We start from the raw sequence: 20,638 nt of genomic DNA on the forward strand, positions 1-20,638 counted from the left end.
TGAACTATGCACTTTATCTGACCTGAATCTCCCACTTTTCAGCTTGGATGGTCTCAAGTTCTGATATTACAAGAGGGGAAGAAATGTTTCTTTATCAACTTTCTTCACACTGAGCGTAATTTACATGCTTCCATCACGTTCCCCTTGCTTGCCTTCTCCCCCTCTAAACTAAAACCTATAAGGTGGTATCCAACTGAGTTCTACATAGCATAGACCCGCTGAAATTAATGGACCAGTTAGTCATGTTGTTAACTTCTATGGTTCTACTCTGAGTAGGACTAACATAGCATCCCACCCATAATTTATCAGTTGTAGTGTTTGTTTGTTTATGTATTCATCAATAGATTGATTGATTGATTGATTGATCAATCGATCGATCAGCCAACCAACCAACCATGATGTAGCAACAATCCAAGAAAAATTCTGGGCAAAGATAAATGGCAGCTGCTACCACTGACCACTCAAACAGAAGCTAGAGAATAAGAAGTGACTGTTACTTGAGTTCCATCCTTGAAATTTCCCGATTCCAGAAAATTGCTGAAATCCCTCTGCCACTTTTATACCCTGTGGAACTGGGGTGGAGGTGGAGGAGCTCTTCAGCCCAGTGCACCCAAAATAACAGTTGCTCTAAATATATGCTATTGTTCTCTCTTTATTCAAACAGCTCTCACTGCTTGAAGATGAACATACCTTATCAACACTTTGCTTGAAGCAATCAGAAGTTGTTTCTTTCACCATGTGAAAAAACACCTTCCTGTCATCGTCATCTATTAAGCGGTCATAGAAGACCCGATAAACTTCATGAATCCAAAGCCTGATCAGTTTCTCCCCATCCTATCAAAAGAAAGGAAGGACCTCAATCCATGCCTGGTTTTGAAGCAGATATGAACATAGTCACACACACATGGATCTTGATACTTCTTGACCACTGGGAGGTGGAAGCCAACCAACAGGAATTTAATCAGTAAATATTGTTATGGGTTTGGGGGTGGGCCCCCCCAAACACTAGAAATTATTAAACGGTAGGATTTTTGATTATTTAGAGTACTGAAGGGAAGATTGCAGGCCAGTGGACAAAAACAGGCTAAGCTTCCTTTCCAAGCCAGTGCCTGACCTGGGATAGAGACGTTAACATGACAAAAGGTGTTGATGGCCATCTAAAAGGAATCTTGGGCCTGGGCACAGGGCCGGCTCTAGGTAGACCCCCGGTGGCGCAGGGCGCCAGGGCGCCTGGGTGCTCAGGAGGCGCTGAGGGGCACTGAGGGGCACCCCAGCAAGCGGGGGAGCTGTGCGGTGGCCTCCCTTTTCCCCCCGCCAGCTGCGCCGCTCAGGGGAAAGCAGGGAGGTAAGCGAGCGGAGCAGGGGCACTAGGACCCTGCTTCGCTCTGCAGGGCCATCCCTCACCCCGGCGCTGCGTTTCATTGGTAGAGGTGATGCCACATGGCAGCAGCTCTACCAATGAAACGCAGCGCCAGGGTTGGCGGGAAGGCTGTCAAACCTCCGAGGACAGGAGCCGCGCGGCCTCTGAGGCACCTCGGCTGCTCCTGCAAAGAAGGCCGCTTCCTTGCTCCAGGCCTGGCGGTGGCGGGGTGGCCCTTCCTCCTCGGGTCCTGCCCCGCGCTCCTCAAGTGGCGGTCGCGGGTGTCCCGAGTGGGAGGGCCTCTGGCTTTGGCGGCGGCCCTGCTGGTGGCAGCGACGGGGTGCTGGGCTGGCAACGGGGCCTGCCGGACTTGGAGCTCAGCGAGGCCGGCAGAGTCACGCTCCCCTTGCAGCAGCCTCCCAAGCTCGCCCGGCAGCTCCTTCGCAGGCCCATGTACAACAGGCCTCCGCTGGGCAGGGAAGCGCAGCTGGGTGAGCTGGGCCGGCCCGTGCGCCTTGAGCTGAGCGCCGCCGAGGAGAGCATCCGGAGCCACCAGAGGTGAGTGACTCAGAGCCGGGAACCGTGCAGGCCGAAGGGAAGGGCGCTGGGTACCCTTAAGACGGCCCTGCTTGGGCAGACAGAGGATCCCAAGGTGATGGGATATGTATGTGTGTGAGAGAGTAACTTTAGCAAGCTGTACTGAAAAGAAGGGAGAGAACAAAGACAGAGATCTATCTTTTGGCAGGCTGGCTGAAGGGAGGCTGGGAGAGATGCCTTGGGCTCCAGTAATGCACTGCTGTGGATAACAAGCCTCTCTTGAGATGATCAAGCTGTAGGATATGTACTCCCTCCACCTAAATTCAGGTCTAAATATGTGAATAAATAATATTTCTTAAAGCTACAACAGCCTCTACCGTGTCTTCAATTCTCCAAAGAGCACAAACACTGGTTGAGGGCCAAGACCCCTGGAATCCTATGTTGCAGTTAGTAACAATATAAAGAACTTTAGACTGAACCAGCTCAAGCCTTTGCAGGAGAAAAGCTCTGATCCTTCTCCATGCAGATAAATCACTTTTTGAGATGGGAATTACAGAGAGAAGTTATTTCTGGAGATTCAGCAGCAGTGTGGTCCATTGTGAGGTGCAACTGTGTGCACAGGGTTGCATCCAACTAAGTTTTACTCAAAGTAGACTCAATGAAATTCATGGGCCTAAATTGGTCATGCTCATTCATTTCAATGAGTCTGCTCTGAGTAGGACTAATACTAGATGCAGCCCATACTGGTTAAGACAGGCATCCCCAAACTTCGGCCCTCCAGATGTTTTGGACTACAATTCCCATCTTCCCCAACCACTGGTCCTGTTAGCTAGGGATCATGGGAGTTGTAGGCCAATACATCTGGAGGGCCACAGTTTGGGGATGCCTGGGTTAAGATATAAATCAGGAAATCTCTAGGTCAAAAGTTGCCTCTGCCACAAACCCTCTTGGGGGCTTCCAGTAGGCCACAACTGCTCTGCACTCCTCCATCTTCAATATACAATAGTCACCTAATCTACAGAGTTCTTGTAATCATTGCAATGTGGCAATGGATACAAAGTACTTGGAAACCTAAAGTGCAATTATAAATGCTAAGTTTTATGGTGATGATGGTGCCCCCCTTGATGAAATAAAAGCAAGTGTAGCTTTCACACCTGCAAATGGGTATGTGGGCAGAGCAACACTCCTCTGATGACCCGGGAGAAATCACGCAGGTTGAAGACATAGTGAGATTTTGAAGGAGTCGGAAGGAAGTTTTCCACAGCCATCTTGTAAATGTTCATGGTAGCATGAACCATCATTTTGCCAAGCCTTTGAAAAGGAGCAAAAAAGTTAAATGTAACCCTGAGCTTTCTTTCCACCAGGCCCCCTGCCCCTAGGTTCTCTTCTCCCACTTTGCCATGGTGAAGAGTTGCAGACATCACTAGGGATGAGCAAATCCATTAATTTTGGATTCTCATTTCCCCAATTTTATGTTCTATTTTGCAAATTTCCACACCAGTTTGCAACTCCCCCCCCCAAAAAAAATCATTAGCATGTATTTGCCTTATATATCCATTTTTGCAAGCAATTTCCCCCAATATAATTCATTTCATGTTACTGTCAGAAATACCGGTATATGCTTTTTTGTGCATGGATTACCTTAGTATATGCATTTTGCATACATAACCTGGCCAGAGAACTGCAGTGTTAAGACTGGGAAAGTGCAAAGGATTTCCTTTTGCACAACAAAAGTCCTCACCCCATGCATCTATCCCAAACCCTCCCCAAATCTATTCCAAAGGGTTGGCGGAACATATTTAGGGGGAGTTCCATTGCACAAGCAGAAATCCTTGTATTGAAACAATGGTTTAATTGGATACCGCTCATTATTTCTTCCCCCATCCCCATTCATAATTCAGTGGCAAAGCAAGTGACTTTACACATTAGTCCCTGGCATCTCCAACACCTGAAACCCTGGAGAGCTGCTGCCAGTCAGTGCAGACAGCACTAAGTTAGATGGACCAACGACAGCTTCCTATTTTGCTAACCATGGATTTTTTTTTTTATCAACCTCCTGATCCTAAATCAAGTGTCACTTCAGATAACAAACACACAACAATACAGGATTATATAGCAAGAGCAGAGGCAGTAGTAGATAGTAGCTAGATGTTGTTAGGAGAAATGTGTGGGAGTGCTGCATCCAAAATGTTATGGAAAGAGTTAATGTGCTATGGAATCCTCGGATGTCACCACAGCAGGCAGTTTTTTTCAGTTAGGTGTCTTATCAAGTGTAGAGAGTGAGAGAGTGAGTTTTACTGTAAGAGCAGCAGGAGTTTGTTTTATACTGCTATGTGCCTCAGAATAAGTCTTTAAAATCTCATAAATCTGCCACAGGTAGGTAGCCGTGTTGGTCTGAGTCAAAACAAAATTTAAAAAATTCATTCAGTAGCACCTTAAAGACCAACTAAGTTTTTATTTTGGTATGAGCTTTCGTGTGCATGCACACTTGCACAGATACCACACTTTCGTGCATGCACACGAAAGCTCATACCAAAATAAAAACTTAGTTGGTCTTTAAGGTGCTATTGAAAGAATATTTTTATAAATCTGCCAGTTTCTTGTGTGTGTGTGTGTGTGTTTTCAGTGCTTTTTTTCTGGGGAATGCAGGGGTACGCGTACCCCTAAACAGTTTTTGAATGTAACAGGAGAAGAAACAATTTTTTTAAAAAAAATTAGTTTCTTCTCTAGCATGGTGAACTGTCAGTTTCGTTGCTACCCCCGATGGCGGCCTCATTTTCTGTCATGGTGTTTCCTGAGTCTCAGACAGAAGCGAGTGTTTAATGTGTGGAGCAGGAGTTGGAATCTAGCACAGTGATTGGTCAGTTTTGTTGTATTTACTGTATTTATTTTCCCCAATTTGAACTATAAAATGGTGATTTTCTTGAGTCAAAATGAGAGTACCCCTAAACATTTTTAAGAGAAAAGGCACTGTATGTTTTAGTATACCAAGTAAAGTAATGTGTTATGTTTAAACTCTAAACAGAGAGTCTTGCACAGTCTTTTCTACAAGAGAAAAAGAGAACTATACTTTTTTAAAAGGGTACAATGACCTGGGGCAGCTTCTGCGCATATAAATACCACAAAATGTGCTCTCTTGAAGAGAAGCACATTCCTTACAGTCCATTTACCTCAGAAAAGTGGCCTCAAACCCTTTGCTGAAGTGCCAGTCAACGATGGAAGCAAAGATCTTTGTTAAAATTTCATCATCAAAGGCACTGATGGAAATAATGTTCAAATGCCTTGTGAAACGTCCTGTAAGACACAAAGGAAGACACAGCACTCTAAGTCTCAATGCAGCTTTGCTATTCCTTCTGATGACCCCAGGCAGATACCGTGGTACCTTGGTTCTCAAATGCCTTGGTACTCAAACGCCTTGGTTCCCAAACGCCGAAAACCCAGAAGTAAGTGTTCCGGTTTTCAAACGTTCTTCGGAAGCCGAACATCCAATGCGGTTGTCACCTATTGTTTCTGCACCCATCAGAAGCTGCGCCTAGGTTTTTGAACATTTTAGAAGTCAAACTGATTCCCAGAACAAATTAAGTTTAGCGCTTTTGTTTTTGCTATTTATTTTGCGTTTTTGTTTTTGAGGCTTTTTTTGTTAATTTGTTTTTTTGACAGTGTGGAACCCAGTTCAGCTACTGATTGATAGACTGATTGTGTGACTGCGGAAATGGATAAAAGGCCCCCATCCAAACAATGACTATCATCAGTGCAGGTAAGAATTTTTTTTTTTTAATCATCTACAATACTGTCTTATTTATTTTATAGTACAGTACGTTGATTATTGCTTTTATTTTATGGATCAATGGTCATGTTAGATAGTAAAATTAATGTTAAATTGCTGTTTCAGCGGTTGTTTTTAAAAGTCTGGAACAGATTAACCCGTTTTGCATTACTTTCTATGGGAAAGCATACCTTGGTTTTGGAATGGACTTCTGGAACAGATTAAGTTTGAGAACCAAGGTACCACTGTAGTTTAAATTGCTGGTTGCAAGATCACATCTACACCATACATTTAAAGTACTATTATGCCACTTTAAATTGCCATGGCTTCCTCCCCCAAAGAATCCTGGCAATTGTAGTTTGTTAAAGGTGCTGAGAGTTGTTAGGAGATCCCTCAGAGAGCTACAATTTTGAGGTTGATCCAGATTGCTTTCAGACTGATTGACACGCAACAATCTGAGTTTGAAATTAGAGGGGGAGAGATGTTGGGCATCCTCACCTTCTAATAAGAGTGCTATTGTTAAGGCTTCTAGTCAGGGTGACCCCTCCTTCCTCCATGTTTTCCACCTCCCCACCCCAATTGATTATCAGTATTCCCTGGGTAATGAACATGTCCAGTTCTTATGGCACCAGCTTTTGTGTTTGTACATTTCCCCCCATTTTCTTCTTTCTCAGTGGCTCTTTCTTAGCTACAATCCTAACATTCACCAGTCAAGTTTGCTATTAGTGGGAAGGATGGTGCCCTTTTGCAGCCCTTCTTGACATTGGGTCCCTAGATGTTGTGGGTCTATAACTCCCACCATTCCTGACCACTGGTCCTGCTAGTTAGGGATGATGGGAGTTGTAGTCCAACAGCATTGGGGACCCAAGATTGAGAAAGGCTGCCCTAGTGCATTTAATCTGACATCATACCTGTAATATCATTCCTTCCACCTCCAGGAGGCCCCATTGCTGAAAGGAACAGAACATCAACAATATCGAGCCTTGAGGTGTCCTTCTTGTCGTACCAGTGGCCATGATCAATCCATTGCCTAAGGAGTTCTATAGGAGGCTGGGCTCCATACACTTCCTTGGCAGGCATATTTAAGTCATCTAGGAAGAATAATGATACTTTTATTTTCCAAAGACAAAAAAGAACTCTCTCTACCCCTCTCCCTCTACCCAAGCAAGCAAAGAAAGGGTGGGGATAAGGACGGGGCTATTAGCCCCAATGGTCAGGGGCAACAATGCTTCTGAATACCAACACCAGGAGCAGAGGAGTGCTCTTGTGCTCAGAGTCTACTTGCAGGCTTCCCAGAGGCATCAGGGTAGCCGGGATGCTGGACAAGAAGGGCTGTTGGCCTGGTCCAGGAGGGCTCTTCTAATGCTCTTTAGAGAAAGGAACAGAGCCTTTTCTAGATTAAACTTTTATTTGTATGCTACAACCGCAGCAAGAAGGTTAATTGGAAAGGGGATATGGTTAAAAAAGATATGTCAAGATGGGAAAAGTTAAAATGGTCATTTTTATTATGAAATTTTGCCCAGAAATGACAGTTTTAACTTTTCCCATACTGACATATCTTTTTTAACTTCAACCCATGTTTTGACATAACTATTTTGAAACAATGTACAGTTCATATTTGTCATTGTAATACCCATGTATTTAACTTTAACAGTATTTAACAGATACTGATTCAAGCAATGTGTGTCAGCTTACATCAGAATCCTCTATTAAGTTTCTATTGAGCTTATCTTGTGCACAGAGGGCATTTCACCTTATGTGAGTCAACAGGGAGAAGGGATAAGTTGTTAGGTGAATTCCAGGTGTAGGTTGGATTTGGCTTGAGCAATGAGTGTATATCTCTATCAGCCTCCGTGGTGGACAGAGATTTCCAACCAGACCCCTCCATTGGGGTACCTTCCTATTGATGCCTCTGCAGTGGGGGCATCAATTCACACACACCCCTGCCAGATGTTAAGACCAAAAGGATTCCATGCAATGCCTTCTCTGACAAAGTTGTGATTGTTACAGGTAGGTAGCCGTGTTGGTCTGAGTCGAAGCAAAATAAAAAAAATTCCTTCAGTAGCACCTTAAAGACCAACTAAGTTTTAATTTTGGTATGAGCTTTCGTGTACATGCACACTTTTTCAGATCTGAAGAAGTGTGCATGCACATGAAAGCTCATACCAAAATAAAAACTTAGTTGGTCTTTAAGGTGCTACTGAAGAAATTTTTTAAAGTTGTGATTGTTGCTATGGGGAAGGCAAAACCTGCAAACAGGGCCAATCTGTTTGCAGGCAAATTGCTTCCCGGTTCCGAAAACAGCAATCATTATTGAACAACAGCAGAGGCAATACCCTAGGAAGCAAAAGTAACATACAAAACCCCACAGCATTGTTGAACAGGGTGGGAAAGGAGGGGGAAAGGAGCCGACTGGGATCGGGTACAGTCAGTCTTTATAGACTGAGGGCAGACCAGAGTGAAACCTGCTCCACTCCACTCCACGCCCTGCCCCATGCACTTAGCCTGGCTGTATTGGCCAGAATTCAAATAATGGCTGGTGGGAAAGCCTGCCAATCTGTTGGCCTGGCCCAGGAGGGCTCTTCATATGCTCTTTAGAGAAAGGAACAGAGCCTTATCTAGATTAAACTTTTATTTGTATGCTACAACCGCAACAAGAATGTTAATTGCTAGGAATTGGAAAGGGAGAATGGCAAAACAAATTGTGTGAGTATTTGGAATCGGCAAAAACGACAGTGGCAATTAGGCATCGGCCAAATCAAAAAAATTTAAAAGAGTGGGAATGTGTAAAAGACTATTTGGAGAAACATTGTTCTCAAATTAAACCCTTGATACGTTTCGAATAAACTTCATAAAGTTAAGAACAGATAGATAAGTTATATATTATGTTACAGAAAGGTAATAGAACATAAACAACACAGTTGAAAGGAGAAAGAAGGTATAAGAAGCTGTAATGAGGTGGTGGGAAGTCACTGGTGATGTCTTATGGATATTGTCTGGTATATATATATATATATATATATATATATATATATATATATATATATATACAGTATATGTAAATAAAAGGATTAGAATATGTAAATGAATAATTAATGAAAAATATAACAAACAAACAAACAAACTTTTATTTAGTTATCAAAATGCTATTTTCTTCTTCCCCTCCCCCCCAAAAGCAGCATGGGGGCAGGACTGATTTTCAGAAGTAAAATAGCACAGGGAACCTCCCACTAGGCCTGGGCGATGTATCAATACATCACCAGGCACCTTCACCTGGCAGTATATTGCGCTCAGGAGCGGCAGTGGTTACACCTGTGATATACCACCGGGTGAAGGTGCCATTGCACTCTGGCCCTCAAACCGAGGGAGAAATGAATTGTGAGGCACCAGAGCCAATGGAGCTTGTTTTTCACTTGATGCGCTGGGCACTGGCAGTGGAGGGACTCCCTTTGTCGCCAGGGCCCTGCACCCCAAGGGAGAAACAAGCTCCATCAGCCACAGCCCTATGAGGTGCCAGGGTATAATCGCTGCCTCTCCAAACGAGGGAGCTGAGGCTGTTTCACCCCAGCACCTTGCGGGGCCAGACTTAATGCACCTTGTTACTCCCACTGCTTTTCAACATCGTTTTGTTAGCGTGGTGATACATCACAATGTTGAAAAGTTGATAACACCCAGCTCTTCCCCCACCCCCTGGTCTTTCTCCCTCCCTTCCTACCTGGATTGGGGTCCCTGAAAGCTTATTTCTGTGAAAGGAAGTACACCTGCTTTGTAACAGCATGCTTCAAAACTGTAATGTGTAGCAACAGAAATGTTTAAGATGTGATCTTACCTACAAATACAATAGCCTTTTTCCCAACTGGAGGACCATAGAGTCCCTTTCTTCTCCTGTCCAGTTTTGACATAATAATGTCCTGGGTCTGATTGGCTGTAGTTCTGGCAGAGAAATTGATGAAGTTGGGCGTGTACTTTGTCTTTGGGAGATGAATCAGGAAGCTGTTGGTGATCGCTGATTTCCCTGTACCAGTGGTTCCCACAAAGAGTAATGGGATTTCATGTTCCACATAGGTTTTCAGGAAAAAGCTCTGCCTGGCTGTTTCCATGGTTGGAATTATAAGCTCGGAGACCTGTCACGAAGAGATGGTTACCGTAGGTGTAAAAACCACATCGTGCACATTTGTAAGTAGAAAAATCTGCATCACTGCAAGAAGGGAGTGTGTGCATGAGAAAGAGAGATAATGTATTTATGACATGTACATTACAAGGATCCTGGTGGGGTGGCATATACATTGCACACCATGCATGCAATGAAAGCTGGTCCATTAGGGCAAATGGGGCACTGCCCCACCAACCTTACTCTGTCCTCAACTAGCCGCCACTTGCCTGCCTTCCAATTTACAACACTGTCAGCTTCGTGCTCATTCCTTAGTCTAAGTTTTGCCCCTGTATAACTCAGCAGGGAAAAGGATGGGGACAATAATAATAAATGGTTCTATCCAACTTAATTCTACTCAGAGGAGACCCCTTGAAAGTAATGGTCAGGACTTGTTAATTTGGCCCTTCAGATAAGGTCAGCCTGAGCAATTATGAAGCAATAAATGCAAGTGGTTTACCTTTACTCCAGCAGGGATGGTTTGCTCTTCTTTTGTAATGTACTCTGTCCACATATTCCACTGTCCGCTGGCTATCTTGTGGAAGTAAAAGTCGTACACAGTCCCTGGTTGAGGGGAAAAGGCAGCCAGGAAAGCTCAGTTCAAGGCAGCAAGGCTGACTTTGGGTATTATTTCAGACTGCAAAATTTGGATACAGTATGTCTCTACGTATACCTTCTAACCAAACAGAAACAACCCAAATGTTGCCAAATCATGATTTTGGCACAGAAGGGCAACTACAGCAGTAGCCTGCCAATAATTTCTGTCCCCCAGTTGTGTAACAATAGCATCAACTCCCCATTCAACACACGACTTTCAAATTACACTGCAAAAGTAAAGAAAACCTTACGGAAGACCAGGAATGGATTTTCTGTGAACTGGGTTCTGATACTGAAAACAAATTCCTAGGTGGAAAAATTGCACTCAGAGGCAGGGATGGAAGGCTCTGTCAATTTCAGTTCTCTTTCAGTTACCCTAAGGCAGGGGTCAGCAAGGTGCGGCCCATGGGCCTGATCCAGCCCACAAAGACCGTTTTTACTAGCCCACAAGCCGCCCCCAAACCAAGCTGCCCGCTCGGTGAATCCCCCGCATGCTACGCTAAACCGGCACAGCACAGGGACTCACCGAGCTGTGCAGGAAATCGCGCCTGTGCACGCACAAATACCAGAAATTGCTACTGCGCATGCCCAACTGAAAATTGTTTCTGTGCCGCCGCAATTTTTGGCATCTGGGCATGCGCAGAAGCAATTTCTGGCACCGCGCTGCACCGGCCTGGCCCACGGATGATTTTCGCAGGAGCCCATGGCTGGTAAGCCTTGCCGACCCCTGCTCTAAGGCTTTCAGAGAGTTCATATGACCTTCCAGATATTGTTGAATATGAACTCTCACCATTCTATTACTATTATTATTAAAATTATATTTTTATTTATAGTGTTGGATTTATGACCTTTGTATCAACATGCACAATTTTATGAATTGTTGCATACAACTCTGGGATTCTTCAGGATGAAGGGTGGGGTATAAATAAAATAACAGCATAAATAATCCCAGGTCATTCTACTTGAGCCTTATGGGAGCTGGAGATTCCCAATCCATGGTGTTCAGGATGATCAGCTCCTTTCTTAATCTCTGGGACCTATTACAAAACAATTCAATGCCCATACTGGAGATATGATGCTTCATGATGCATAAACAAAGCCAATTATTTAAATTTGCATAAGTGTATGTGTTTAAGCAGACCTCTATCTGGAAAAATGTTGTTCTTTGTCAGCTTTACGCTTTTGGGACGTGGATGGTTGTCGTCCATTCCCATCAAAACTTCCCGGTAATAATGGTCGAATTTTTTCCTTCCCTCAGCATTGATGGTGCCCCCGATGGTCCACACCAAGGCAAACAGGAAAAGTCCCTGCAGCCACAGAGTGATTTGCTGGCTGGACATGGTCTCGGAATCGTCTTCGCCAGAATGCTTTATTTCATCTATTTTTTTAAAAAGAGCAGATTAAGATTGTTCTTAGAAGGCATGGTCAACAACTTCAAATGGTGTGTGTGTACTGTGTCATGTGTTCTATTATGCAGGGCAGGCCTTACCTCCCCCCCCCCCCCATATTTTATTCAAGTTGGCACCCCTGCTGCCAACACTTTCAGCTCCCACTCCTCTGCTGTTTGCTCAGATACTGATTCAAGCAAGGGGTGTCAGCTTACATCACAATCCTATATTAAGTTTATATTGAGCATAGAGGGCATTTCAGTTGATGCAGTGCACCCTGCAAAGATGTAACTTGTCAGGTGAACAAACTGGACAGGACAATGTTCTAGGATTTGAAATTAGGCCACAACTTTATTGATTCCAGGTGTAGGTTGGACTTGGCTTAGGCACTGGAGGGCTGGTGGAGAGCTGGCACATGATAGAGTCGATCCTAGGATTAATGGGCCCTCCCCAAGACACAGATCTACATGGACGACCCTCCCAAGCCACTGAAGAAAGCTTTGTGGCCCATCTGCCATACACCTTGGCCAACTAGACCCCTCTAAGGCGGTACCCTCTTATTGCACTGTTCTGTTGTGGGGTTGATCCACCACTGCACCCCACCCCACCCCGCCTGATGTTAGACTTAAAGGATTCCATGCAATGCCTTCTCTGCCAAAGTTGTGACTATTGCTATGGGGAAGGCAAAACCTGCAAACGGGGCCGATCTGTTTGCAGGCAAATTGTCATTGCTGGCCAAAATTTCAGTAATAAAAATGAATGTTTTACCTAGAATGATGTTTTTATTTCAAACAATACCTATTGCAACTGATTTACTGTTTAAAGAAAGGCAAAAAAGATTTATCTAAGTTTATGGCAATGTAAAAAAAAACATGAGTTAAAATGAAAATGAAAGTACTGCAAGAGATTGGAACTGCCTGATTCGAAATTGTATTTTGCAACCTGTTGCTTAGTGTGGGTGAAGGAGTGGGTGATCCTAAGAAATAGGAGGATTTTGGAACTAGAAGGTCATGATTTAAGGTTTGGATAACATGGATATCTGTGGTATGACAAGGTCAAAGTGAATGTGGACTTTAAAAATCATTTTGTTAGATGCACTATATTGAGAATCTGGAAGAGAAATAAACCTAGATTATACTGTATACGAAGATACCCTTATGGATTTCAATGCAAGGCGCATTTCATATGGTAAAGAGAAATGCTTAGCCTGGGGAGGCCAGATGACTTCACCTATTGCAGCTTTTCATTGTACAGGTATAGGTTTGTTAGAGTTGTGCATTGCTTCCCATTAAGAAAGTGTCAAAGCTAAGTACAGCTGTTATTCTGGTTTGTGTCAGAGCATTCCTACATCCCACTCTTCCTGAACTACAATAATTTCTAAACAAAAAATTCCAGAACTGCAGCATATGTGCTTTACCACAGTTTTAAGTTTCTTCAGTTAATTCCTTTGCATACACGTGCCAGTGTGTTTTGCAGTTTAACCTGGACCCAGCTCAACCTGGGCTTCCTCAGTGACACTGCTATATCTTTCTGGGGCACAAATTAGTTGGGAGAACTAACACAGTTGTTCCAATCTTATGGCGCAGCAAGGTGGGGGTGGGCGAGCGGGAAGATGAAGCTCACAGGATCCTTACCAAGCAAAGCAGTATACAGTGTCATCATGGAATAAGTGAGATGGATGGGTGATGTCTGAACCATGACCTTGCAATGATGGCGAATAAATTCCAAACAAGGCTGAACTAGCCACATGAACAAGTCGTCAACCTAGAAGTTGGAAAAGGGCAAATGGCTTTCAAATGCAGCAGAAGTTACATTATTACCAATAGGAACAGTTTGCTAACAGTCAATATGCAGAGCCGGACCAATACATTTTGCTGCCTCAAGCAAAAAGCAAAAACAAACGGTGTCTCTTCAATCCCATTAGATGTACAGCAGCCAATTGAACTGGCAGCTGAGTCTTACAATGGGGCAGCATTCTCCACCAGCATCTGAGGGTAGCAGGCTCACTTAGGAGGTGCAGGACAGGCAAAATGGCACAGCAAGGTGGGGGTGGGCAAGTGGGAAGATGAAGCTCACGGGATCCTTACCAAGCACAAACTTTGCTGCTGTTCCCCAGGACTTTCTGCCTGAGGCAGTTCCCTCATGCTGCCTAGTACACGGCCAGCTCTTCCAGTACAGGTGGTAAGACTACCATCACAAAGCTAGGGTGACCATGGGACCCTCAATTACTGCTGTTCCGAAGAGTCTAGAAGTGGTTCTCCTGGAGGGGCACAGCTGTAACACTAGCTCCTAACATTCCATTGGTAGTGGTATCTCTGCCATTTACCAGGAGGGAGAGAGGGAGGTGGTGGGGAGACGGGTGCAGTGCAAGTGGAATGTTAGGAGTGCTGGAGTTATTGCACCGCTGCACCTGTACCACCCGGATCTCCACGCTGCCTTGCCCCACCCCCCGCCCCACCCCCCATCCTGGGAACTAGTGTTACAGCTCTACTCCACTGGGTTATTGATTGTTATCTATTTGCATAAGCATTGGATAGAGTGTAGGTTGGTCATGCATCCTATTATACAAAGGACAGTCCCCTATCTGAAGAGCTGTCCAGTACAAGTTCGATTTCAATTTAAATAACCCTTAAAAGGAGAACAGGTTTGTCCATCGACAGGTAGCACCTGAACAGCAGAATGAGCATGCACAAAGGGCACTTGGACACAGTTTCCCTCACCATAGTGGGGTGTACTGCATTCTTTTAAAAATTATAGTACATATGTCTAAATTTGAATCTATGCATATAAATTAGCATATGGAAATTTTATGAAAATCTATGCCTTTGGGGGGGGGAGGATGCATTTCCCTGTCTTTTGGTGAAGTTTACTAGATGCCATGCTAATAGAGTGATGGACAATTACTAGGGAGACCCTCCTTGGCTATGAGACATAAACGAGAGCTATTACATGACCATACATGTCTTACGACAAGCTTACAAGAGATAGGCCCTTCTTGTTGGTGGTGCCAAGATGGTGGAACCATTGGTTCCAAAATTGTTACATTATTGAACAGCTCTACAATCAACATGTTCCTCCCAAGGTGAAAACAAACTCTGTTCAGTTGTCATGTAAGAGGCAAAACGAGAGCACTTACCGGTACCATTCCACCTCCACTGCAAACAGCACAGAGCAGTTTTCTAGCTATGCAGCCACAGCAACAGCTCACCCACCCCCCTTATTGCCTTCCTGCCCACTGCAGTTGTTCTCTTGTATGAGAGATTTGTCAGTTTCTAACTTCCAGATTAGATTATTGCAATGTGCTCTACATGGGGCTGCCCTTGAAGATGACTCAGAATCTTCAAACGGTCCAAAATCCAGCAGCCAAATCAATGTTTAGATCCTGTTTAGATCTCATATAATTCCAGCTGCACTAGTTGCTAGTTCATTTCTAAGCCCAATTCAAGGTGCTCACATTAGTGTTTAAGACCCTAAGCGACCTAGGCCCCAAATATCTGATGAAAGCCCCACATTATTATTATTATTATTATTATTATTATTATTATTATTATTATTATTATTAAATGATAGGCCCACAAACCAGTTCTCTGTGTTCGTTGCTCAAGTTTGGAGGCAATGTGTTCAAATAAGAATCCTTCAGAGGTTTCCAGCCTAACTGGTGAGGTTCCATGTAGATCATACCACACCTGGAAGAATTAACAGGTTTTTTTGCACATATTTGCTTGCAATGAGGGGGTAAGACTTATGAAAGTTGACTCAGCCTTCAGATGACACTGAGCAATCGCTAGGATTCTTGTGGCACCTTATGAACTTAACAGATTTACTGTAGCTGGATCAATTCCCTCTCCCCACCACCATTCCTAGGCAGAAATAGACACCTATTTTTGCCCTCTTTGACACTGGAAAGGCACCAACTCTCGACCTTTTTGCAACCTCATGAAGGAAGTATGTAAGGTCATGTCTCTCTCTCCCTGAGCATGGATATCTTTCTCCAGCATCATGGTATTTGACCCCTCTCCCTATGTAGTTTTCCCTGATCAAAATTTCTCTCCTGCTCTCCCTCCCCTCCCGCCTCTCTCTCACACACTGTTCCATACAGCTCAATCTCTCTGAATGGTGTAAGAGATTTCAGGAATGCCAACAAAGACTCCAAGTTTGGTTTCTTTGGAAGGAATGTCACTGGATCTTTTGTGATATAAGGCTTTATTTTCACATACAAACAGGCAGGGCATTACGATGAAAGGCCTCACAACATTGCTTCTTCCCCTTTAGGCTTCCGTTCAAAGCCATAGCTTTGGACTCAGTATGGAGAGAAAGCCAACTGTCTTGTGTCTTCCTAGCTCCTCCAGAAGAGAGCAGGCAAGACTGGCCTCTGGTCCTGATGCTCTCCTACATCTCGGATGCCCTGGCCTCCAGCCACATGGGGCTTCCTTCTAGAAGCATTACCAGCTAGTTGTTTCTATTGCAAACTCTTGAATCTGACAAACAGGTCATGTAAAAATGGGGAAGGACTGCATCTCAGTTGTAGAGCATCTACCTTAAATACAGAAAATGAATGGAGAATTGCTGACAACGTCGACAATATTGAGCAAGGTGGACCAATGGCCTGACTCATGACAAGGCAGCTTCCTATGTTACTAAGATGTCTAAGAGACTTGCCTAGGGCCATTAACTCCACAAAGAGACCACTTCAGTAGTTCCTTCTTCTACAGAATCCCATTTTACTGATATAAAACCATAGGCCAATTTTTGTTGTTGGGGGGGGGGGGGGAGGCAGTGACATCATTGAGGCAAGATGGAGTTTTGATCTGCTGCTCCTTCCTTCCCCAGAAGCAAAAATAGCCTAGCTTGCTCCAAAACAAAATCTTGCTCAAAGTTTTAACTGCCCCAAGCGAGCTATGAGCCGCAGAATCAGAGGATCACAAAGTAGCAGCACTCTGCATGAGTGGTTTTCACCTCTGTCTCAGATCATGGGGGAATTGCAAGCCTAGGCCACAACCCTTTTCGAAATGGATGCCAGGGCTCCATGCAGTTGGGCGGGAGACAACTTATGAGAGACCAGAAGCTCCATTTGACACAACAGCTTTAGTTGCCTTAATTTTAAAAAAGATCTGACTGAGAACTGGGATAAAGCACTGAAACCACTGAGAATAGATAGATAGATAGATAGATAGATAGATAGATAGATAGATAGATGGAGATATAAACCCAACAGTCTCAGGTGTTTCCACAACAGCTAATGAAGCAGTGGAACTCAGCATGAAGAACAGAACTAAGACTCTTTCTCTCTCTCTCTCTCCCAAACCTCAATCTGACATAAAACTGCAGCTCGGGGATGTGCAGGGTCAGGGCTGCTACCAGAATATATGCATTTGAGAGGCTCCGAAGAGCTTCGGAGACACCAAACTACATGAGGCTTTTGTGTCCTGGAGAAAGGAAATATTTTCTGATGCCATTATACAAGCAGTCCATACTGAAAGGATGCACAGAGCACTCTGTCTTAAAAAAAAGTGAGTGCTCGAGAAACATTATTGTTCACTTTTAGCGCCTTCATAATTGAAAATTACTTATTTCAAAAGTTCAGAACACTGGAAAAAATCACAACAGAAATTCAGCGATAAAACATCTACCAGGATCTCTGCACAACAAAAGCTGCAATGCAGATGAGAACTTAATATTTACGCTGCAGCACTTCCATGAAGCAGGCTTAAGGTACCAATAGGCTTACCGATTCCAACTCCTAATAACTTTATGAATGAATAACTAAAGCTGCCGCTACAGAACTGGAAGCTAAAAATAAAAATTAAATCAACTGGGGTTGCAACAAAATGAAGACAAACAACTGAGAGAAGTAGGCAGTGGAGAGGAAGACACAGAACTAAAAAAAGAGAGAGAGAGACTAGCGGCAAATGGAAAAAAGGGAAGAAAAACAAGACAAAAAAGACACGGGCAAAAACAAAGAAGAAGTAACAACAGCAAAAACAACACAGAGACAGCTTCTCTCTGCCTGAGCTTCCACTGTAACTATAAGTTCAATGAAGAGCTATGAGCTCTAAAACCAAAATGAGCAAGAATTTATTATCTTATTTTTGTTTGCAGTATAACCATGTGAAACATCTTCTGCTCCTGGGGGAAGGAGGGAGGGGGTAATGTTTACACCCCACCATTTCACCTTAGCTCATGAGCATTTGGCTCACGAAGGAAGACATGGAGTATTCCTCCCACAATCACAGGTGTAGGGGTTATTCTGTTGGGAAGGCTGGGGGATTAGGTGGGGGAGGGAGGGGGAGTTTGAATGTTGAAGTTAATCCCCTTTGGAATTCAGAGCATCTTTATTTTGTGCAGATGTAATATGATAATGTTGTAAGCCAACAGGGCCATCTCGAGCAGGTCGGGCGCCCTGGCACTGAGGCGCGGAGATCGCTCCGGCGCCCCCGCACCACCGGGACTACACCTAGAGCCGGGCCTGTAAGCCAATAATGGCTTATCTCCTGAGTTTATGCCAATAAAAACACAGAAGCTTGAGGAGTTAAGAGTCCAACCTTTACAGTTGAATTGTTTCGCAAAACTGTAACCACGCCCATTGGTTAAGGCAGTGATATTTTTAAAGTTTCAAACAAAGGATTCCAATTTTCACCAATCATGTACATCACTACCTCATTTTATGTTTAATAAACAAGTGCAATTCACACTGGCAATTTTGCTGACTAAGCTTTGATTCTCACCGCTTCCCACCGTGTTCTGTTACATTTTGTTAGTATGCATGTTGGGAACCTGCGTTACGTGTAGCCATTTGCACCATATAGCAATTTATGTTCTAGCTTTCAGCTGTATCTTTGTGATTCACATATTAGCTGTATTCCTGCCCCAATGGGGGGCAGCAACTTGCAAAACCATCAGTTTCATAAAGCAACAGGTTACCATAACTTCCCTATTAGAAGCACACTCAAGGATTTCCAGGGGCACACATTATCACATTTATTGTGGCCCTTTGGGCCACCACCACAATAATAACACTGAAATTGCTATAATGCATAATAAATCTATTTCCTGGTATATGCTGCATAATTTTAAATAAACCTTATAATGCCACACTTAACTGCAGTAACTTGGAATGTAAATGGTCTGGTACACCAGTTAAAAGAAGGGTAAAGGTACAGGTACAGGGATCCCTGACCATTAGGTCCAGTTGCAGACGACACTGGGGTTGTGGCGCTCATCTTGCTTTACTGGCTGAGGGAGCTGGCGAACAGCTTCCGGGTCATGTGGCCAGCATGACTAAACCGCTTCCAGCAAACCAGAGAAGTGCACGGAAATGCTGTTTACCTTCCCGCCGGAAGGTACAAGTATTTATCTACTTGTACTTTGATGTGCTTTCGAATTGCTAGGTTGCCAGGAGCTAGGACCGAGCAACGGGAGCTCACCCAGTTGCAGGGATTCAAACCGCTGACCTTCTGGTTGGCAAGCCCTAGGCTCTGTGGTTTAACCCACAGCGCCACCCGCGTACCTAAAAGATACGTCCCTAAAATAAGAGTACGGTCGGCTTTAAAGTGAGATAACCCAGACCTTTTTTTTATATAAAGAGACATGTGTTTGTTTGTTTTTTTAAAAAGAAACACAATACTGGTACAAAATCCTTCCCCCAAGTGAAGGTGGAGATTGGTACACCTCACAAGGTATTTCCCAAAGCAGGAGGGTCAGCATTCTTGATTTCTCCCCAACGTGGCTTTCAGTTAAAATACATACCAAGTGACCCTAATGGGAGATTTATCTTTCACAAAGGTCTGTTAGATAACTCCTGGCTGACATTATGCTCTAGTTATGACACCAGCACCCCAAGCTGAGACTGCTGAACAGATTTTTGGACTGGGGTGTTTGGGGTTTTTTGGGTTGGGGGTGTTGTTGCTGATTTTTTGTATCTTCGTTTTAGATCTTGTAATTTATGTGGAAATTGTTCAGTTTGGTTGTGCATTTTTAAATGTTTTATTTATTGTTGATGACTACTTCTGTTATGTTGTAGTTATGTGCTTTTTTATGTTGTAAGCAGCCTTGAGCATGATTTGAACTGTAGAAAGGCAGCATACAGATACAAATATGTATGTATGTATGTATGTATGTATGTATGTATGTACCAATCCTATAAGGGACCCAGGTGGCACTGTGGGCTAAACCACAGAGTCTAGTACTCGCTGATCAGAAGGTCGGCGGTTCGAATCCCTGCAACGGGGTGAGCTCCCGTTGCTCGGTCCCAGCTCCTGCCCACCTAGCAGTTCGAAAGTACAAGTAGATAAATAGGGACCGCTCCGGCGGGAAGGTAAACAGCATTTCCGTGCGCTGCTCTGGTTCGCCAGAAGCAGCTTTGTCATGCTGGCCACATGACCCGGAAGCTGTCTGCGGACAAACGCTGGCTCCCTCGGCCTATAGAGCGAGATGAGCACCGCAACCCCAGAGTCGGACACGACTGGACCTGATGGTCAGGGGCTCCTTTACCTTTACCTTTTTACCAATCCTATAACAATATAGAGAGGCACACAAAACTGCTATTGGCTCTGCTTGCAAAAGTTACCTGCTGACAGTAGCTGGAGAAGCTTGTTCCAGATCTTCTGGCTCAAACATTAAGCTCATCTTTGCACTCATCTGAATTATTTCGCCACTCATTAGGCACAGCTAGAATGAAAACATCATGTAACCATGGTTCAGTCATGTGTACGGTAGGGATTGTGACAGGAAGACTTGCACTATTGCAGCATGTGTCACACAGAGTTTCAGTCATTTTACAGTCACGCACATGAACAACAGTGACATTCTGTAAGAGGGTGAACATCATTCATTTGCTTCTT

At 44.1% G+C, this 20,638-nt stretch overlaps 1 protein-coding gene across 3 annotated transcripts in view; it reads right to left on the reverse strand.

Annotated features, from left to right (window-relative positions):
* DNAH3 (dynein axonemal heavy chain 3) overlaps positions 1-20,638 on the reverse strand; it is a 94,937-nt gene that overhangs the window by 20,557 nt on the left and 53,742 nt on the right. For all 3 annotated transcript variants that reach the window (XM_060282550.1, XM_035131636.2, XM_060282551.1), the window contains 10 exons: positions 20,365-20,465; positions 15,379-15,484; positions 13,433-13,562; positions 11,552-11,788; positions 10,274-10,377; positions 9,493-9,787; positions 6,575-6,754; positions 5,068-5,191; positions 3,052-3,208; positions 691-834 (listed from right to left, as the gene is read on the reverse strand). In XM_060282550.1, coding sequence (XP_060138533.1) covers positions 691-834; positions 3,052-3,208; positions 5,068-5,191; positions 6,575-6,754; positions 9,493-9,787; positions 10,274-10,377; positions 11,552-11,788; positions 13,433-13,562; positions 15,379-15,484; positions 20,365-20,465 — 1,578 coding nt within the window. The remainder of the gene's footprint in view (positions 1-690; positions 835-3,051; positions 3,209-5,067; positions 5,192-6,574; positions 6,755-9,492; positions 9,788-10,273; positions 10,378-11,551; positions 11,789-13,432; positions 13,563-15,378; positions 15,485-20,364; positions 20,466-20,638) is intronic.

This window comes from Zootoca vivipara, chromosome 14, assembly GCF_963506605.1.
Source record: "Zootoca vivipara chromosome 14, rZooViv1.1, whole genome shotgun sequence".
Classification (NCBI taxonomy): domain Eukaryota; kingdom Metazoa; phylum Chordata; class Lepidosauria; order Squamata; family Lacertidae; genus Zootoca; species Zootoca vivipara.